Raw genomic sequence first — 22517 nt, 5'->3', positions numbered from 1 at the left:
ATTATCTACTCTCCATATACTTATCTATAGATTTAATACAATTTCAGTTATAATCCACCAGATTTTTATATCGATACCAATAAGCCAATTCTAAATTTTATATGGAGAAGCAAATGACCTGGAGAATTCAAAGAAACCACAAAAAACAACAAAAATGGCAGACATGCACTACTTCAGGGGTCCCCAACCAGTCCTCAAGTGCCTCCTGTCACACCCCCTCCCTGCCCTGTCTTCCAGGAAACTGGTCCCAGGCCAAGAAGGTTGGGGACCACTGCACTGCTTGACTTCAGAACTCACTACAGTAATCAAGAGGATAATCCTGGCATGAGGACAGGTGGATTAAAGAAACAGAGTAGGGCGCAGAAATAAGCCCACACTCAAATGACTTGGACAAAGGAGACATAGGAATTCTATAGGGAAAAGTAGGTGTTTTCAACAAATAGTGTTAGCATAACTCAATATCCACACTTTTAAAAAACGAAAACCTCATCGCTTCTCGGCCTTTTGGCTAAGATCAAGTGTAGTATCTGTTCTTACCAGTTTAAAAAACGAAAACCTCAATGCCTACCTTATACCATAAACAAAATGACTTTGAGGTGGATGACATAACCATACACAAAAGCTAAAACATTGGAGGTTTTAGAGAAAAGAACAAGTGAATATCTCCAAGACTCAGAGTTAGGCAAATGTTTTTTTTTCATAGGACACAAAACACAATTCCCATAAAATAAAATCTGATAAACTAGTCATATCAAACTTTGAAAGTCTTCTGCTCAGCAAAAATATTAATAGAAAAAAAATGAACAGGCAAACAAGACTGGGAGGAAATGTTTCCAAAACATGCATCAGAGAAAGAATAGGTTTCCCATATGTATTAAAAATTCTAGCAACTCACAATAGTAAAAAGACAAAAATACATTTTAAAAAAACCTCACCTGAGGATATGTTTATTGATTTGGGGGCGGTGGAGAGGAAAAAAACCACATCGATGGGCTGCCTCCCCTACGTGCCCCAGTTGGAGACTGACCCACAACCTGGGTATGTGCTCTGACCAGGTATCAAACCTGCAGCCTTTTGATGTATGTGACAACACCCTAATCAACTGAACCACCCAGCCAGGGCAAAAATGCATTAAAAAAAAATAGGTGAGACAGGAACAGAGGCTTCACACAAAAGAATATGTAAACGAACTATTAGCAAATGAAAATGTTCCCTCATCATCAGTCAGCAGAATAACAGAAATGGAAACTACATACCATCATTACAAATTTACCAGCAGAACTAAAATTAAAAAGACCACCACCACTGAATATGGACAAGATGTACAGCACCAGCATGGCCAGAGTGTAAAATGGTACAAACACTGGGAAAAAATTAATCAGTTCTTATGAAACCAAATACATCATCCACTCCACACCTAAGTAATTGCAATCTTAAATATTTACTCAAAATAAAATTAAAATTTAAGTGCACAAAAATATTTGTATAAGAGATTTATGGTCTTAACTCATAATGGCTAAAACCTGGAATGGGGTGTCTAACAAAGGGGAATGGAAAAAGAAACTGGAATGTTAAATAGGATGAACCATTAATATCTCACAATCGTGAAAAAAGTCTTATACAAAGGGTGTATACTATATGTGATACAACTACCATAAAGTTCCACATCAGGAAAACTAATTTAGAAAAGCACCAGAAAACTGGCTGCCTTGGAGGAAGGGGTAAATGAACAGACTGGATAAGGGAAGGAGGGAACTTCTGGCCATTTGATGAATGTTTGTTTCCATGAGAATACAGTATACTGCATTTTGCAGACTATAAGACACCTCCGCCCAATTTGGGAGGAAGATGCAGAGGCAACCTTGCTCCTGTGACGCGGCTCCACCGCTGCTTCCCCACCCCCCCTCCACCCGCCACAGTGAGCCAGGTAAGCTACATTCGGACTGGAAGATGCACCCGCCTTTTCCTCCCAAATTTGGGGGGAGTGCGTCTTATAGTCTGAAAAATATGGTACTTAAGATCTGTACTTTTCATTGTATATAAACTTTATCCTAAAAGAGAAAGAATATAAATAAATACTAGTCATTGATACCTATGCTGGATTTTAGTTACTGATACATATGCTGAAATATTTATACTGGCCACAACTAAATGAAATATGACCTCATATATCAAAAATGATGAAGAACTGGATAAAGAGTAAATGGACAGACATGTGATTAAACAAGTTTAAAAAGTAAACTACTAATTACAGAATCTAACTGGTAATATGAGTGTGTCCATAAAGTTCTTTCAACCTATTTTTATTTTGAACCTTTTCTTATGCAGATACTGGGCGAAACACTCTCAAGCATTCTCAAGGGCAGATAGATTTATTTCATAAATAAAATGGAACTGAAACCATCAGAAATGGACTGTTGATTAAAGGGCAATGTTTATCATAATATTTGATTTAGAGTTTTTATGGAGTCTGCTTATTTGTAACTATTTGGCTTATTGGCTAAATATGCCATTAAGTAATTAAAGTAAATTATTATATAAGAGATTTAAATTGTCACAAAGTAAAATCGCATCTTAGATAAATATGTACCTAATTAAGATAAAAATGGCAAAAATGCTCTTTTACGGTACTTCAGTAAAGATAATTTTTAAAAAGTACAATTTCTTGGTATCTGGGACTAGAAAGAAAGGTTGATCTAGGATCAGCACACAAACTTAAAATGAAAGTTCCTATGTTTTCAAGGGGTGCCATAATCATCAATACTGCCTTCTTAGGTATCTTATAGGGTTTTGAAATAGCCCAAAAGAAATCATAATTTGATGCCATTAAAGATATAAAAAAACTATTATATGTACTTACTTGAGGAACATTGTTATCAACCCACTTGGAATCTGGTAAAATATCATCCCACAAAATCAGGCATCGAGCAAGTGTCTTTAAAATGTAATACAGAAAAAATTAATTAGAGCTGGCAAAGTTCACAGATTTTATAACAATGATAATGTTAAACAGAGTAATTTAAAAACCGGTTCCCAAATGACGGTCCTTTGAAAAATAAAGTATACAGAATCAACCTAAACCAATCATTAAAATAAACATTTATATTTTAATACAAAAAAAAACCCTAAAATTGAGTTAACTGTCATTACAATTTGGAGAAGCCAGCGAGGATGTTTTATAACTTGTTCCATAAGAGAAAAAAATCATAGTCCTGTCTACATAATTTCAAGGCTTTCATAGGCTAAAAACATACAAGTTTTAACATTATAGTGGGAATAATTGAGGAAATTATGTTAAACAGTTACTGTCATTAATTATACCGTTAACAATAATACTGCATCCTTACTAATAATGAAAGCAGTAGTGAAACCCCAGTCACTCACTGCTTGGTAGGAAGTTCTGAATAATGTGAGAATCTGAAATGTCAACTCCAGGTATAATATGTCATGTGGCTGCCTTTCCAGCCTTCCTACAGCTAAACATGGGAAACTTGGAAAGAATGCTACCAATTACATGTACATAATGAATTAATAGTAAAAGGTTCCCTTGTAAAAACATGTGTATTTGCAAGCTAAAGCTGAGAACAACATACAGACTCATGTTAAAAGAAATGAAAAAAATGCAAAGTACTGTACCCTAAGCAAGAGAAACTCTGGCTTTACAAAGTCCAGCAAATACATTGTGTCAGGAGCTCGGAGCCAGTCAGCAATGGACCTGTTAGTTGAAAATATCAATAAGCACACTGTTTAGGAAGAGGCAAAATAATCATGAAGCCCAAGATGGATTTCACAACATTGCCCCCAACTCCATCCATCCACTGTCCTATTTTCTTGGCATACATAGTACCTTACATCCTCTAACATAACACTTATTATGTATCTGTATGTTTTACAATAACATAAGCTCCATAAGAGCAGATGTTTAGTTTTGTCTCGATCCAATGTCAAGAAAGAATTAACATACAAATTCATTCAAATAGTAAACGAACAAATGCCCATTCTTAGCCACTTCGTTAATTTTGCATACATTCACTTTTCTAAGAGGAGGAATATGCAACATTGAAAAATTCCTTGAATCTTAGGATATTTTTTAAATTAAAAAACTTAAGCAGAGTTTACTGTCTCCTACTCAACTTACACTCCTATGCAAAATGTAAAAGAATTAATGCCAAAGATCCACTTTCAAATGTTGGCACTAATGGGGGTTGGAAAAGTAGATGGTGTGGTTCACTAGGAAAACTTGAACTAAGCAGAAACCATTTTCATCAATAGAAACAAAGAACAGAATAACGCTATGTGTTTCTGGTTTTACCAGTCCTCACAATGACATGCAAAATTAATGGAAAGCAATTTGGGCATTTTTGCGACAACTATGACATGGAAATCAATAAAAATTAACAATTATATTGTCAAAAATCATTAAAATAGAAAATAAATTATTTCTAGATAAAAATCTATATAATGCGTAGTATCTAAGAGAATTACAACCAGGTTGATCCAGCAGAGGGGAAGTAAATCCATCAAGCTACCTTAGTTTTACTACTGAGGTGAGAAAGGAAGCCCCACTGTCTGGCTAGGGGCGGTGTCGGAGATGCAGTACCTGTTATTCGTTTTTAAGTAGATCATAGCCAAAGCAAGAGTGGCACCTGGACAAGTTACATCCACATTTATGGTATCTCCTTCCTATTAAAGGAAAAGTTTATTTGTGTAAGAGTTGTGAATTATTATAAAATTCTTCTGAACACTAACAGGCTTAAAATTACCATTTATAAAGGTTGATATAAAAACTATTTTCAAATTATTGCTCTGATCTGGACTTACTTTGATTTGATAACTTGGAGATTTGTGTTTTTCCCTGTGCATTCCTGCTTGAAAGCGCCTATGACCACCAACCATGTACTGATAAAGCTGCTCAGGCACATTGAGATCAGACATACCTATCAAATTACTGCCATGCTGGAAAATTAAATAACAGAGACGTGAAGGAAATCTTAAAAAATAAGGTCCACAACACACACCCATTAAAAGGAAGAGAATGAACTAACTTCAAAGCAGGCTATGATGAGGTTTTTTTCAATTAAAATAACTATTACTATGAGTTAATACTCAAGCTACTAATTCTTCACATTAAAATTACAATGTTCTATGTTCAAGTTAATACTTTCATGTCACAAAATACATAAAGGCCTCAACATACAGTTAACTGCACTAAAAGTCTAAGAAAATATTAAGTATGTAAATGAAAACTAAACTATGAACATCTGAATTGCTTCATTATTGTGGCTATGAACCATTTGAGCAACAATAACTATAATAATAAAAATAACTTACTGAACAGTTACTCTGTTCCAGGTACTATTCTGTGTGTTTAACGCAGATTAACTTATTTAATATGACAATTCTATCAAATAGCTACTATTTTATAGGTGAGGAAAGTAAAGCCCAAAGTGACGCAGCTAGCAAGTGGCAGGGCCAGATATGACACGGGCAGTTTGGCTCCACAGTCTTATGGAGTTGCTTAACCACCACTAGACAATATCATAGTTAAATGACAAGACTCAGTCAGGACCAGAATTCAGGTCGCAATTTCCACTATGAAGCTTTTTCATTAGATCATTTGCCCCTGGAGTTAAAGTAAAAATGCGAAGAGTCAAACGCCTGTCACCCTGATTTGTATAATCTAATTTCAGTTTAACCATGTATTCATGGTTCTTCAAGGAACCCACGTTCCAGCTGACAGTCACTGAATGAAATGTTTCTGATAATTCTCTATCACAGCTCATGGACAGGGTTAAAAATGGATCATCATGGCACTGCATTCTGTCACAAAGCAAACGCTACTGTGGCAACATTCTGCCAGGCCTAGTGAACACTTGGGGGCCAAGAAAAGGCTATGACTTCTCTCTACCAACTACTACAGACCGGTCAAGTTCCCCATCAGAGACACATTTTTGACTATTTGCTGTTTTCTGTCTGATCAGGCTATCACTTCATCTTATGTCTTAAAAATATCCAGAAAAGAAGAAGCAGCTAAGAATCAGTTTAAATCAAATCACAGTATGGCAGAGCAATATTCAGAGTCAAGTATCCAGATTCCTCATCTCCACAAGCAGATGTCATCACTGAAGCCTCGGAAGGACAGACCGTGCTTACCCCCAAGCAGACCATGCCCAGGGCCAAGCCAGCAGCTAAAGAGTAGGACTCTCTGTCAGTGCAGTATTCCATCTCAGGGCCGGGGGGCCGTCCTGCGAAAGAGGAAGTGCTTTTATTTCAAGGTGGCCTCTTAAAATCTTCGATCAGAAGAATGTTAAGAGTTAACTTTCTAGTAAACTGCGTAAGAACTACAGTTTCAATATAACCTCACTCAGTAAACAGGACATTACCACAAATGTTATCCACAACTGTCAGTTTACTATAAAATAAATCCCAAAATGATTCTTTTAATTTTCTAATTTAAAAGCAGTAACTTTAAAATACTATGAAAGTTTAGGTATGGTTTTTTTTTTAATTACTAAGAAGCTGGGAAAATTTTTTAAAGGGAGGAGTGCTTGAACAGTCTTAATTCTTTGCATTTGTATTTGCTTTATATTTTCAGATCTATTCATTAGATGTTGTGAGACCATATTCAAATACTGATAATGGATAGGATGGATACTTCCTACAAGTTTTAAGCACACTAAATATTCTGGTTTGAGACACTTCCTTTGAACCGGTATATTATTGAACTATCCTACTATGGCAGAATTTCTGTCTTCACCCTAAAAGCCTGGCTAGGTGCAAAATTTTTATTTTTATAAAGCATCACATAACACTAACTCTACCTGTTAAAGCAGCAAAATGTATTTATACATGAAGGCCTCCGCCTTCCAAAAAAGTTCACATTCCTGGAATTTTATCTTCAGAAAAAAAAAATCCAATGAAAAAAGTATTATACAAAAGTGATTAGCATAATGTTTATACATAATAGTAAAGAATTAGAAACAATCTGAAAAACCTGAAAATAAGAAAATAATTAGGCAATTTATAGAATATCAACTCAATAATATTAGACAATATAAAATTAATTTCTAAAAACATTTATGACGGTGATATATGCAAAGGGCAATATAAAAACAGTATGTACATTCTGACAGTATGTAATTACATAAAAGAGCTACAAGAATCCAATCTCCTATTTATATTATGAAAGTGTGTGCTATGGCTGTGAGATGTATGAGATCTGTCCAGAAGGTGTCCAGCCATTTAATACAAAAAACAGAGACATTTATTAAAGAAGATACAATATACAAGAAGCAATGTACACAGGACAATGACGCCTCAGTCCCCTTCAAAGTAGGCACCTTGGGACCTCACACAGTTCTCCCAATCGCCATCAGCTGCCCTGTTGTATTTTCCTGAAGCTCATGGATGGTCTGAAATCTCTCCCCTTTCAAAGGTGACCTTAGTTTTTGGTAAAAGCCAGAAGTTGCCAAGTGCCAAATATAGACTTGCAGGGGGGCTGAGTCACCTGGGTGGTTTGATGTTTCACCAAAAAACTGCATGAGACGTGATGCATGAGTGGGTGTGTCATCGTGATGAAGCTGCCAATCAGATACCTCATATGGATGATATCCTCAGATACCATTATAAAATAGGCAAAGAATGTTAAATTATCTTGTAGGAAAATTTCAGTTTTGAAAATAATTTATTTCATCACCGTAGCAGGCTAAATTTTTTGTTCCAATACTTCATGGCCCTACAGTGACAGTACACACACCCCCACACTCTTGACTGTCTTACAGTGGATGTGTGACTGGCTTTGGCCTGGGATCTCAGCTGATGCAATGTTAAGCCAAGGCCTGAAGTGTGCTTCCAACATTGGTTTCTCCCTCTGCCTTCTGTCATCACTGTTAACACAGCACGCCTCCCACCTGGGCCCCAGAATAAGGCACCTGGAGCAGAGCCAGAACAGCAGCCCCACAAATCTGCAGCCAGAAGCACAGACGCTCAGGCCAACCGTGTGGCTATTTGTTATGTAGCAGCAGTGTGGCAACAGCTGACTGCTGCCATCAACCTAGAGAATAAAGTATCTTCAACAATATATCCTCGAATATCTGTAGAAAAGATCCTGAATAGGATAGAATGGGACATTTAAGTATGTATCTAGACTAGTACCAATACTAATAATGCCAATAGCATCTCCACAGGCCAGAAAAAGATGACAACACAGAAAATGCATTTCATCACCAACACACCAACTAGCAGGTAAAGGAGGAAAGCCGGAATCTACCACTTCCATTCCCTTGGAAGAGCTTTCATCCAACAGAATAAACACTATGTTTTGGGGACCAAAATAATCAACTCTGAGTTTTAGGTGCAGACCACTACCAGACACTGCCTGGCAGAACCCAGCAGGATAAAAGCAGGCTCACGTGGCACTGAGACTACCTCATTAATGGTATCACTGACATTACTTGGCTTGCCAAAAAGAAATGCAGACTGATAACCTGCACAGCAATACCAGCCTTGAAAAACATTAGTCATTTTTTAATTAGTATCAGATCATATCTATCCTCATATCAGTTACTATTTTTCCTTACTTTTTATAATTTTACTATCATTCTTACTTTGGTTCCTGTGGAGTGGGAAATGTATACTAATGAAGACACAGCACTAATAAGCATACCTATTTCAGCCAACAGGACTTCCGCAGTATGCCTGTGAGCTGTTCCTTGGTATACAAGGCCAATGCCAACTACTGCCGCCACCTGGACATTGTGAGGAACATCAAGCTCCGTGGATGTTGGAGGTAAGAGAGCAGGAATGTGGATGCTAAGCAGCCGAGTGATGGACATATCCATGGTGCCCAGCTTAGCAGCAGAAACACCAAGGAGTAGTCCAATGCTTGTCATTTCGTGACCCTACAACAGACAGGATATAGAAACTTAAGCCACTACCAAAAGAGACAGGAAGTTTTAAATAAAACCCTGCCAGCCAGTACTTTGAATAAGTGCTTTTATGTGACAAGCACAGTGAGAGGCACCAAGAATACAACAGCAAACTATACAGACCTGGTCCTTGTCCTCATGAAGCTACTGCCCAAAGGGGGAAAAATGTTAACTAAAAACATACAAACACAGTATTAAAAAGTAGTGCATTGAAAAAGTGCAAAGTAATACAAAAAACTATTTTAAAGGTGCCTAATTTAGATTAGGAGAGTCTGAGGAATTACTAGACATCTCTAAAAAGAGTAAAGCTCACAATAGGACCTGAAGGATAAGCACAAGTCAGCCAGAAAAGTGGCAGAAAGGGGGGCATTCAACTTTAAAAGGAAAGACTGATGTCAAGTGAGAGAACGTGTAACTGGCTCTGAGGTGACCCAGAAATAAACCCTCACTCACACTGATGGTCCACTGACAAGGGTGCCCAGACAATTCAATGTAAAAAGAACAGTCTTATCAAAACACAGAGCTGTGATAACTGGAGAGCCACATGCCAAAGAATGAAGTGGGGCCCTTCCTTATATAGAAAAATTAACATAAATTGATCATAGAACTCCATATAAGAACTAAAACTATAATGCTCTTAGAAGACATAGGTGTGAATCTTCATGACCTCGGGTTAGGCAAAGACTTGGATACAACACCAAAAGCACAACCACCAAAGAAAAAACAGACGATACGAACTGTCCAGCCAAGAGGAGGTGTAGGCAGATACACTTTGTCTCCTTGCCCAACCAAAAGAAGAACAAATTTAAAAACAAAATACAACCCAACCAGAACTTCCAGAATATCAAACTGCATGGAAGTCTGACAACCAAGGAGTTAAAGAAGAGCATTCATTCAGACTGGTAGGAGGGGTGGAGATGGGAAGCCTGGGTGGAGAAGACACACAGCAAGGTGGCGGCTGGCAGAACAGGCAGTCACACATTTGTGTGCAGATAAACCTGGGGGAGCTGGAGGGCAAGACAGACCATGCAAGCCATGATTCCAGCGTAGGGAAAAGAAAGCCTTAAAACCTCTGGCTATAAAAACCTGTGGGGCCCTGGCTGGTGTAGTTCTGTGGATTGAGCATGGGCCTACAAACCAGATGATTGAGGTTCGATTCCCAGTCAGGGCACACGCCTGCGTTGCAGGCCAGTTCCCGGCAGGGAACACACCAGAGGCAACCATACAATGATTTCTCTCCCTCTCTCCTTCCCTTCCCCTCTAAAGATTAAAAAAAAAAACAAAACACCACCACCACCAACAACAAAAAAACCCTGTGGGTATTGTGGGGGCAGGGGAAACTCCCAGCCTCAGAAGACTGTTCATTGGTAAGACCCACAGGGTCCTAGGATGTACACAAGCCCACCCACCCACCCAGGAATCAGCACCAGAAGGGCCCGATCTGATTGTGGATAGCGGGGGAAGTGACTGAAAGCCAGCCAAGAGCCNAGCATTCATTCAGACTGGTAGGAGGGGTGGAGATGGGAAGCCTGGGTGGAGAAGACACACAGCAAGGTGGCGGCTGGCAGAACAGGCAGTCACACATTTGTGTGCAGATAAACCTGGGGGAGCTGGAGGGCAAGACAGACCATGCAAGCCATGATTCCAGCGTAGGGAAAAGAAAGCCTTAAAACCTCTGGCTATAAAAACCTGTGGGGCCCTGGCTGGTGTAGTTCTGTGGATTGAGCATGGGCCTACAAACCAGATGATTGAGGTTCGATTCCCAGTCAGGGCACACGCCTGCGTTGCAGGCCAGTTCCCGGCAGGGAACACACCAGAGGCAACCATACAATGATTTCTCTCCCTCTCTCCTTCCCTTCCCCTCTAAAGATTAAAAAAAAAAACAAAACACCACCACCACCAACAACAAAAAAACCCTGTGGGTATTGTGGGGGCAGGAGAAACTCCCAGCCTCAGAAGACTGTTCATTGGTGAGACCCACAGGGTCCTAGGATGTACACAAGCCCACCCACCCACCCAGGAATCAACACCAGAAGGGCCCGATCTGATTGTGGATAGCAGGGGAAGTGACTGAAAGCCAGCCAAGAGCCAAGCAAGCAGCGCTATTTCCCCCCTGACCCCTCCCCCCAACACACAGCACCACAACGCAAGAACTTGAGTTGCCTTACCCTGACAAATACCTAAGGCTCCACTCCTTACAATGTAACAGATCCACCGAGACAAAGAAATATGGCCCATTTGAAAGAACAGATCAAAACTCCAGAAAAAGAGCTAAGCAATGGGGAGACAGACAACCTATGAGATGCAGAGTTCAAAACACTGCTGTTCAGGATGCTCACAGAAATGGTTGAGTATGTTCACAAAATAGAGGAAGAAGTGAAGGCTATGAAAAGTGAAATAAAGGAGAATATATAGAAAACCAATAGTGAAGGGAAGGAAAGCAGGACTCAAGTCAACAATTTGGAACAGAAGGAAGAAATAAACATTCAATCAAAACAGAATGAAGAAACAGGAATTCAAAAAAATGAGGAGAGGCTTAGGAACCTCTGGGATAACTTTAAACATTCCAACACCTGAATCATAAGGGTGCCAGAAGGAGAAGAAGAGCAAGAAACTGAAAACTTATTTGAACAAATAATAAAGGAGAACTTCCCCAATCTGGCAAAGGAAAGAGACTTCCAGGAAGTCCAAGAAGCCGAGAGAGTCCCAAAGAAGATGGACCTAAGGAAGCATACACCAAAGAACATCATAATTAAGTTACCCAAGATTAAAGAAAAAATCTGAAAAAGAATCTGAAAAGCAACAAAAGGAAAGGAGAGACTTACCTACTAAGGAGTTTCCATAAGACTATCAGCTGATTTCTCAAAAGAAAACTTACAGCAAAAAAGGGGCTGGAGAGAAGTATTCTGAGTCATGAAAGGCAAGGACTTCCATCCAAGATGACTCTATCCAGCAAAGCTACATTTAGAATAGAAGGGCAAATAACGTATTTCCCAGATAAGGTCAAATTAATAGAATTCATCACCTCCAAGCCCTTATTATATAAAATATTAAAGGGACTTATCTAAGAAAAAGAAGATGATAAAAAATATGAACAGTAAAATGACAACAAACTCACAACTATCAATAACTGAATCTGAAAAACAAAAAACAGACCAACCAAATAATTAGAACAGGAATAGAACCAGAGAAATGGAGATCATATGGAGGGTTATTAGAGGGGACGGGACGGGAGAGAATGGGGGAAAAGGTACAGGGAATAAGAAGCACAAATGGTAGGTACAAAATACACAGGGGGAAGTTAAGAATGGTACAGGAAATGGAGTAGCCAAAGAACTTACATAAACAACCCATGGACATGAACTAAGGGTGGATGAGGAATGCTGTGGGAAGCGGGGTATAGGCCAGAGGGGAAAAAAGGGGAGAAAAAAAATGGGATAACTGTAATAACATAGTCAATGAAATGTACTTTAAAAGTACAAAAAAAGAAAAAATCAATGAAATAACCTTCATCAAAATTAAGAACTTATGTCTTTCAAAAATGGCATCAGAAAGTGAAAAAAACCCTGGAAGAATGAGAAAAATTTACAAATCTTTAACCTGTTAATGGACTACTATCCACAATATATACAGAATACAACTCAGTAAGATAACCCAGTTAAAAATTAAGCAAAGAATTTGAATAGACATTTCTCCAAAGAAAACATAGTCTATGAGCACATGAAATGATGTTCAACATCATTAACCATCAGGGAAATGCAAACCAAAACCACAATGAGATATTATTTCACACCTACTATTATGACTATAATTTAAAAACAGGTATCGGCAAGAATGTGGAGAAACGAGAACTCCTAGGTACTACTGGTGCAACTGTAAAATGGTGCAGCCACTCTGAAAAACAGTTCAGTGATTCCACAAAAATTTCAATGAACAGTTATCATATGATGCAACAAACCTACTTCTAGCAATATACCCAAGAAAAACGAAAATATAAGCCCACTCAAAAACATGTGTCATGTTTATAGCAGCATTATTCGTAACAGCCAAAAAGTAGAAATAACCTAAATACCCATCAACTAATGAACGCAAAAATAAAATACAGTATATCCATATAGTAGTTTCTATTCAGCTATAAAACAAAATGAAATGCTTGGTACAAAAAATAATAGGGCTGAACATTGAAAACATTCTGCTAAAAGAAAGAGGCCATTAAAGACCATTAAAGACCACACATTATATGACTCCATTCATATGAAAGGTCCAGAATCAACAACAGATCCATAGAGACAGAAAGCAGATCAGTGGTTGCCAGGGACTGGTGGGAGAGAGGAACAGAGAGTGACTGCTACTGGGTCTGAGGTTCATTTACAAGGTGGTGAAAATGTTCTAACGTTATCAGTGATAACAATGCACAAATCTGTGGACATACTAAAAACCACTAAATTGCATACTTTAATAGGTGAATTTTTATAGCATAAAAATGAAAGACTTTAGGCTAAGAGGAACAGTTTATACCAAGAGGCTAAAATGGCCAGTCCCATTTGGGTGTGGGGAGCAAGTGGAAAACTGGTACAAAGTAAGGCTGGATAAGTGTATAGGATCACTTAGGCTCCTAAATGAACATTCAGAGCAATGGAGGACCATTCATTACAGTTTTGACCAGGTAAGTGATACATTCCAACTTACACTTTAGAAAGACTATTGTGCCTGCTACAAGAATGAATTTAGAGGTATGAGAATAAAGAAAGAAGAGCAAATAGAACAATTAGGAGCATTGCAATAGTCCAGGTGAGGCACAATCCCAGGAGCTGGGAGCACAAGTCCTCACCTTAGTCAAGTAGTCATGGATGTTGAGAGTGGCCAGCTTGGTGAGGTGCCCATTCAGGCCAAGGGCCATGAGGAAGCCAGCATACTCATTGGCTAACTCGGCATGCTTGGGTTTATTGTAAACAATCCAGGCCGAGTCTATCTGAGAAGCTGGAGCTATCTTCAGGCCAGCAGCCACACCATTATGAAAACTGGCCCAGCTTGTCATGTTGGGAGGCACATCAATGTTCCCACTGTTAAGGTCTACTGTTGTGTTCCGAGGAGGAGCACGCCCTATTCATGCAAACAAATGTAAAACTGAGAGAATGGAAATTTACAAAATCACTATTACACCCCTCCCCCCTCCCCTCTGGTTACTGTCAGTTTGTTGAGACAACTACTTGAACAACAATAAAAATTTTTTTAAAATAAAGACTTGCAAAAAATAATAAAATTTACAAAACCAAACTTGTTAAATTTAGATTTTTGAGAACAGAGATTGCTTTCTCTACATTCGAAACCCTTAATAATATTAAGTGTCTGTGAGTCCTGAAACTGTCATGCATGTGAGTCAAACTTGATGCAAATGGAAAATCTTAATTGCTTAAAATAATTTGTCTTTTTTTGCTAAACTACATGGGGCTCTGGAGATCTGATGAGGGTGTCCGTGGCTTTAAAATCTTTCTTTCAAACAGCAGGAAGCTTATTAGAAAATAAAATTAAGACTACTGTCACATTAGTTAAACTATGTTTAACAGCTAACTACTGTCAAACTATGTTAACAATAAATTCTAACGTGAGGTTTAGTGACACTAATGTTAATTTTAAATATGCCACACCATATTTTTCTCAGGACATTAAGGGAAAAGAGCCAAGATCTGGAAGCAGCCCAAGTGCGAATCAGCAGATGAATGGATAAAACAGCTATGGTATATTTATATAATAGAATACTACTGGGCTGTAAAAAGGAAGAAAATTTTACCCTTTGCAACAGTATGGATGGACCTGGAGAACATTATACTAAATGAAATAGGCCAGTCAAAGACAAATACCATATGATTTCATTCACACGTGGCATCTAACGAACAAACTGAACTAACAAGGAAAAGAGAGACAGACTCATAGATGGAGAGCAGGCTGAGAGCTCTGGGTTGAGGTTCAGGGATAAAGGGCTCAAGCAAAACAGAAAAAGATCTTGTGGACACGGACAACAGTATGGCAATTACAAGGGGAAAGGGGATATGTGGAGGCGGAAGAAGGTATAAGGGGGATAAATGGTAATGAAAGAAATACAATAAAAAATAAACTTAAAATATAAATAAAAAATTAAGAGACAAGTACTTTTTCAATCTGCTCTTTCACTTACATGTCTCTCTGTGTGTATGTACATATATATACACACACACATATATATAATGATAATTATATGCTATTGTTAACAACACCAAATTCATTCATAGATGGTGCTATAAAAAGCATTATTTTATAGACTTGAGTTACCCAGTGTACCATAAGAGTACTCATTAAATTTAATAATTCTGTGGTCAATTTATTTAAGAGCAATGTAAACTAAATGGTATGTTCTCTTTGAATTCCCTGAGCCTGATTTTGATCTATCTGTGTAAGCATACACTGATTTTTTTATATTTTTAATATTCTACACTGGCTCGAGTCATGAATATATAAAATAAAGATGCTAAAACCTGCATAAAGTTACACAATTCACTAGAAGTTTGAAAACAAGGTTTTAAAGCAGTTCTGAAAGTTATGTAAAATAAATTTTACACAGATGCACAATGTCTTACTGGGGGTACATAAACACACATGCAGACACACAGACACAAACACAAGGTAAAATGTAGGACTTTACCCGTTGCCCTTTTACCTACGATCTGGCTCAAACGCTGCTGTGTGGCAGCACTACACTGGGTAACAAGTTCATCAGTTACACTCTGACTTTCTCAAAAAGGCAGAGACAAACAATGAGAAAACAAGTAAACCTTGCAAAGCAGCAACTCATCATATACATAACGCATAATATCTGCACAAAATCAATGACAGGCAAAGGGTAAAGTAATAAGAATTGAATATATTCTTCAATAAGAACAACAACATACAAAATGTACAACAGGCCTAACAGTGGGAGAGTTAAGAGACTAGGAAAATATTTTTTCCTAAATGAATATTATTATATAAAGATAGCTTTTTCAGCCCTGGCTGGTATAGCTCAGTGGATTGAGCGCAGGCCTGTGAACCAGACGATCGCGGTTCAATTCCCAGTCAGGGCACATGCCTGGGTTGCAGGTCAGTTCCCGGCAGGGGCCAGTTCCCAGCAGGGGATGCATGAGAAGCAACCATACATTGATGATGCCAGTTCCCAGCAGGGGATGCATGAGAAGCAACCATACATTGATGTTTCTCTTCCTCTCTCCTTCCCTTCCCCTCTAAAGATAAATAAATAAATATTAAAAAAAAAAAAAAGATAGCTTTTTCTTAGGGGGTGCCTACCAGAACAGCTAAAGAATAAAATTTTGGATTAAAATCATAAACACATTTTTTACATTCTTTTGTCATTTTATTCCTGTGATCATTGAGAAAATATGAACTTTTTCTTTTTTCTTGTTACTTTAATAAAACTTTGAAAAAAATGGGCAAAGGACTTGAACAGACATCTCTCCAAGGAGGACACACAAAGTCCAGAGACACATGAAAAGATGTTCTGCATCAGTAGCCATCAAATATGCAATTTTTTTAATTTAATTATTGTTCAAGTACAGTTTTCTGTCTTCTACTCCCATCCCAGCCCACCCCACCCAGTGCTCCCCACCTCCCTCCCATTTCCACTGCCCTTAGTTGTTGTCCATGTGTCCTTTATACTAGTTCCTGTAAATCCTTGCCCTTTTTCCCCTGAAATTCCCTCCCCTCTCCCCTCTGGTCACTGTCCCCCTGTTCTCTATTTCAGTCTTTGTTTTTATTTTGCTTGCTTGTTTGTTTTGTTGTTTAGCTTCCTGTTAAAGGTGAGATCATATGGTATTTGCCTTTCAACACCTGGCTTATTTCTCTCAGCATAATGCTTTCCAGTTCCATCCATGCTGTTGCAAAGGGTAAGAGCTCCTTCTTATAAACACATTTCTAATCATGCAAATTTAACTAAATGTTCTTTTAAAAGACAATAATTCAAGTATTTAACATTCTCCCAAGCATAGCATTGCCAACCAGATTTAATACATTTTAACATTTGCCAATTTCTCACGAGATTCTCTTCTAATCCAAGCCTTTTCTATGAAAACCTTCCAACAGTTCAAAGACTAATAAACACCTATATCCCATGCCCTCCATCAAGATTCAATGGCTGTTCATATTATGCCATAGATGCTTCATCACTAAGAGAGAGAACATTAAAATAGTGATAGTCACTAGGGATAGGGACTAGAGCAGAGTGGGGACTCCAGACTAGGTGTGATACCGGAGATGGGAGGAGGCTCTTCACTCAGCTGTTCTCATTTTCCACACACTGCCGAAAGCACAGCTCTTTACAAATTGGAGAAAGACCTGAATTTTTAAAATTATGTAACTTGAAATATACATACATTTTGTACAGGTCTCATGAAACCACATGCGCTACACTTTAAAGAATTTCCATAATTTGGCTGTACATGATTGTCAGCCATAGAACACACTCAAACTAGTATTAGGTGAATGGGCACTATAAAACCCATAATCAATACTGGAAAAGGAGCACTCTCTATGTGGTGGAAGTAAAAGCTCATGCATAAAATCAGAAAGGCAATTTGATAATATGCTACATTAGAGCCTCAAAATCTTGCTGTCCTAAGAGTTCTACTTCTAAGCAATTATCCTAAATAAGAAGAAATACACTCCCCACATATATTTGTTATAATAAGAAACAATAATTCCTAATAATACCAGGCTGTTTATATAAACTATATTCCATTAAGTAAAATATTCTAGAACAAGTAAAGTTGTTGATTAAAAACATATGTATACAATACCTACATACATACATATATATAATTATATATATACATATGAAAGATATGGACAGATGATCACTATATAGTAAATTTTTATAAGTTTCTAAAATAGATTTAAATTTTCTGGTAATTAAACAAATATAAAATTATAAAGTGGAGAAGTAAAATTCGGGAACTTATACACCAAATGTCAACACTAGTGGGACTAGTTAAGTAAGTATATTTTCTCATTTTTGTATAAGGATCATACATTCATAATAAGACAAAAGACATTTTAAGACTAAATATTTTTACATACAGTATTTTAAGATCTTACCATTATCGATAAATAATATCTTTCTAGACTTTCTCAAGTGCCTTTCTACATCTGGAAATAGCCTCATTTAAAGCAAAAATTAGTAACGGACTACGTTCTACTTCCCTCAGTGTTCAGGCTGATTTGCAACGCGTGCAGCGATAGGCACTACAGCAACTACTACACAACAGCAAAATCACTGGGGACAAAGACAGCATTTCGTTTCCTGCATCACTGAGCCCAGACTCGAACATACCAGTCAAATTCAACTTCGGAATAGGCAACGGTTCCGTTGGAACAGGATGGTATGAAAACAAGGTAAACATCCCTCGTCCTACTGGAAGGGCCATAGTTCGCTGGCACAACTGCAGCAATCTATAATTAAAATTAAAACCAAGACATGAAAAACTTTTAAACAGAAAAACTGAAATGCAATCTGTGGGCAAGTATTTCAAAAGAGGGTGTGCTGTGTAAGATGAAGTCACATCCAGGAAATCCATACCAAGGCGTGGCTGAATCATCCAAGCACGGTCATTCTCTCTAATACTCTTGCCCCTCCTTATAACCTCTAAGGGGAGACCCATTTCCTTTCTTTTGTTTTATATTTGCTTTAAATGAAAACCAGCTGGTCCATAAACCAAGCCAACTCTCCCCAGGTATCCAAAAGAGAGAAACCTGAAATTCTGCTCTAACTGTTGCTAACTATCTCATAGGAAAATATTATACTTTGGGTTTTCTCATCGTGTTACTTTCAGTACAGCCACCCTCCATACATCTGGGGTCCTCCTCCCACCTGCTCTGCCCAAAGAGACTCAGAAGCGCCACCTCCGTGGCCTCTACACAAGGAAGAAAAGGAAGTTCCTACACTGAAGGCCAGTGGATTTCACAGCATTGCCAGGGAAAACACAGAATGATTTTCCTGTATATGACAGATAGGATTCACAGGACAGATATCAGTAATGTTCAAGGCTAAAATGGCTCCTATGGGCTACTTGTTTCTATTTTAAAATAAATCACATTCTGTAAAAGCCCCTTAAAAGAAAACAAAATCAAACAAATTATGAAAGTAGGGGCATTATAACCAGGAAACACTTAACACAAGTCGTATCTGAAGACACAGAAATGTCCCTTTAGAGGCTAACACTGCCTCTGCAGACGAAGCTACTCGCAAGCACGCTTTCTCCCTAACTACACACTCAGAGCTGCTTTTCTAGTTCACTGGTGGGGAAAATTTTGCTGTTGTAAGATTCTTCGGAAACACTGCCTCACATTAATTTAGAATATGGAAAGTCAAAGCAAGGAGGCAAATCCCATAACAGTTTTTGGCAGAAACCTTACACATAACCCACATTATCTTAATGAAAACAATAATACTGTATCCCTTCCACTTATTAATGACTTTGATTTTAATATGCATCACTATTTCATGAGGTACTAGGAAAAAAATACTTCCAATTAAATTATAGCACCTGCTGACTGAAAGACCTATTCTGATTTCAGAGAGTAAAAGGTAAAAATAAAACCAGCATCACAGAATTAACTCTGTTCAAATGACTGACTACATCGAGCTCTGCCATGCACTGGGCAGTATGCCCAGCATTATGTAGAAATAACTCACCTGATACACAGAACCACCTTGTGAAGTACCAATGCTACAATCATGCCTATTCTTATAGAGGCGGCAACTGAGACAGCAAGAGCTTAAGTAATTTATCCAAAGTCACCCACAGACATTGGCCAGGCTCTCACACAACTTCTCTGTCACTCCATTTCCTCATTTATAGTGACTAATACTTGGGACCACATGGGAAGGAAACATAGATAGGAGGATTATGACTGACCTAGACCTTCCATAGCCAGAGGCTAAATGTGGATGGTCCTTCCCTAGAAGTAGTTAAGTACCACAGGAAGTAAAAAAAGAAGCAGAAAAGACTAGCAGACATAACAACAGGTAATAGAGACCAGGCAGATAAAAAGACTAGAGAATTTTTAAATCTAAATTGAACTACCAACAAAACAAAGATAACCTACTAAATGGAAGAAGAAATTCACCAATGATACATCTGATGAGGGGATAATATCCAAAATTTATAAAGAACTCATACAGCACCAGAAAAGAACAATCCAATTAAAAAATGGGCAGAGGACCTAATTAGACACTTCTCGAAAGAGGACATACAGATGGCCAATAGAAATATGAAAAAATGCTCAATGTCACTAATCATCAGAGAAATGAAAATTAAAACCACAATGAAGTATCACTTCACAACTGTCAGAATGGCCATCATCAATAAATTAACAAAATTGTATCGCGGTTCGATTCCCAGTCAGGGCACATACTTGGGTTGCAGGCCAGTTTCCTGCAGGGGCCAGTTCCCTGCAGGGGATGCACGAGAAGCAACCATACATTGATGTTTCCTTCCGCTCTCCTTCCCTTCCCCTCTAAAGATAAATAAATAAAATATTTTTTTAAAAAAATTAACAAAATATTGTTAAGAATGTGGAGAAAAGAGAATCCTCTTGCACTGCTGGAAGGAATGCAGGCCGGTGTAGCCACTACGGGAAACAGAAGTGGCTACAAAAAACTAAAGGTTTTTGTTCCTCAAAAAATTAAAAAATAGACCTACCTCATGACCTAGCAATTCCACATCTGCACTTATATCCAAAGAAATATAAAACACTAATTCGAAAATGTATTTGTGTCCCTATGTTCATTGCAGTATTATTTATAATAGCTAAGATGTGGAAGTAACTCAAGTGTGTATCAACAGATGACTAGATAAAGAGGATGTGGTACTTATACACAATGGAATATTACTCAGCCATTAAAAAAAATTACCCTGGCTGGTGTGGTTAGGTGCACTGAGCGCCAGCCTGCAAACCAAAGGGTCGCCAGTTTGATTCCCAGTCAAGGCACATGCCTGGGCTGCAGTAGGGGGCACATGAGAGGCAACCACACACTTATGTTTCTCTCCCTCTCTCTAAAAACGAATAAATAAAATCTTACATAAATAAATAAATAAATAAATAAATAAATAAAATCTTGCCATTTGCAACAACATGGATGGACCTAAAGGGTATGATGCCAAGTGAAATAAGCCAGCTAGAGAAAGACAAATACCATATAATTTCACTTATATGTGGAATCTAAAGAACAAAGTTAACAAACAGACTCACAGATGCAGAAAACAAACTGATGGTGTTGCCAAACGGACAGGGAGTTGGGGGTTGGGTGACGAGGGTGAAAGGATTAAGAAGTGCAAACTGGTAGTTACAAAATGGTCCCTGGGATATAAAGTACAGCACAGGGAATAGGGAATAAAGTCAATAATATTGTAAAAACTATGTATAGTGCCAGGTGGGTAGTGGAATTATTGGGGGGGATTACTTCATAAATTATGTAGATGTATAACCACTATGCTATGCATCTGAAACTAATATAACATTGAATGTTAATTGTAATTGAAAAAAAATTAAGTTGAATTGTCTCAAGGCAACAACTCAGGAATGTCAGCCATGTGATATTGATTACTACTGTATCACACAATTTATCAAGGTACAAATCAGTGTTAGTGACATGGTAAGGGACATAAGTGTTAGAGAGAAGGCTTATACAGTTATTACCTATCGTTATTAGAGTTTCTAATGGGAGCAAGAAAAAACACACTGGTGTAAGTTTAAACTACACTGAAACAATACTAAAAGCATTCAAAATATTTTTCTGATCAAGAAATACAAGAATGAGTCCAACGTTTTCCTATGTAAATTCTTTAAGATTTTATTTATATATTTTTAGAGAGAAGGAAGGGAGAAAGGGAGAGAAACATCAATGTGCGAGAGATGCACTGATCTACTGCCTCTCACATGCCCCGACCTGGGGACCTGGCCCACAATCCAAGCATGTGCCCTGCCTGGGAATCAAACCAGCAACCTTTGGGTTTACAGGCCAGCCCTCAATCCACTGAGCCACACCAGCCAGGGAGCCTTTGTAAATTCTTAAAGCAAGTAAGAGCAAAATAATTTTAGATTCACCTTTTAAAAATATCAGACAGCTGTATTTCAGGAGGAGGGTCTACACATATTTTGAAAATGTATAGATTAAATTTGGATAAAAATTTAAAATACATGGCACTTTTAACTTCAAAGTATCTTTTTCAGGTTTTAGCATTAAAAAAAAAAAAACAACTCTGAAGAGAGGTATAAGTCATGCTTTCCATTACCTGTTTTCCTTTTCTTCAATGAACTCATGGTCGCTGAGCTCAGGGTACTGCACAACGTTGACACGGACGGGGTGCGCACTTTGAAGAAGCCTCCGCACATCCTGCACCCTTAAATCTTCATTCCATATGAGTGACATAACCTCCTGATTCATGTCGTTCATGCCATCATCTTCCTCCTCAGCCTCTGTTCCTGAAGGAACATCTGATGAGAGCACCTGAGTAAAAGACTTGATTGTAATGAAACTTACAAACCAGCCAACACGCACTGACG

The 22517-nt window shown here is 38.0% G+C and overlaps 1 protein-coding gene and 1 pseudogene across 3 annotated transcripts in view; one reads left to right on the top strand and one right to left on the bottom strand.

Annotated features, from left to right (window-relative positions):
* ANAPC1 (anaphase promoting complex subunit 1) overlaps positions 1 to 22517 on the bottom strand; it is a 96978-nt gene that overhangs the window by 25357 nt on the left and 49104 nt on the right. For all 3 annotated transcript variants that reach the window (XM_037056731.1, XM_037056733.1, XM_037056732.1), the window contains exons 26-34: positions 22247 to 22461; positions 18283 to 18401; positions 13759 to 14030; positions 8666 to 8900; positions 6154 to 6245; positions 4822 to 4956; positions 4601 to 4683; positions 3637 to 3715; positions 2861 to 2935 (exon numbers count right to left, since the gene is read on the bottom strand). In XM_037056731.1, the coding sequence (XP_036912626.1) occupies positions 2861 to 2935; positions 3637 to 3715; positions 4601 to 4683; positions 4822 to 4956; positions 6154 to 6245; positions 8666 to 8900; positions 13759 to 14030; positions 18283 to 18401; positions 22247 to 22461 (1305 nt within the window). The remainder of the gene's footprint in view (positions 1 to 2860; positions 2936 to 3636; positions 3716 to 4600; positions 4684 to 4821; positions 4957 to 6153; positions 6246 to 8665; positions 8901 to 13758; positions 14031 to 18282; positions 18402 to 22246; positions 22462 to 22517) is intronic.
* On the top strand, positions 489 to 614 carry LOC118994221 (uncharacterized; annotated as a pseudogene).

The sequence above is a fragment of the Sturnira hondurensis genome, unplaced genomic scaffold, assembly GCF_014824575.4.
Source record: "Sturnira hondurensis isolate 20B ecotype Veracruz unplaced genomic scaffold, ASM1482457v3 Scaffold0009178, whole genome shotgun sequence".
Classification (NCBI taxonomy): domain Eukaryota; kingdom Metazoa; phylum Chordata; class Mammalia; order Chiroptera; family Phyllostomidae; genus Sturnira; species Sturnira hondurensis.
The sequence above is the reverse complement of the archived record's forward strand: the minus strand, read 5'-3'. Positions and strand labels throughout refer to the sequence as shown.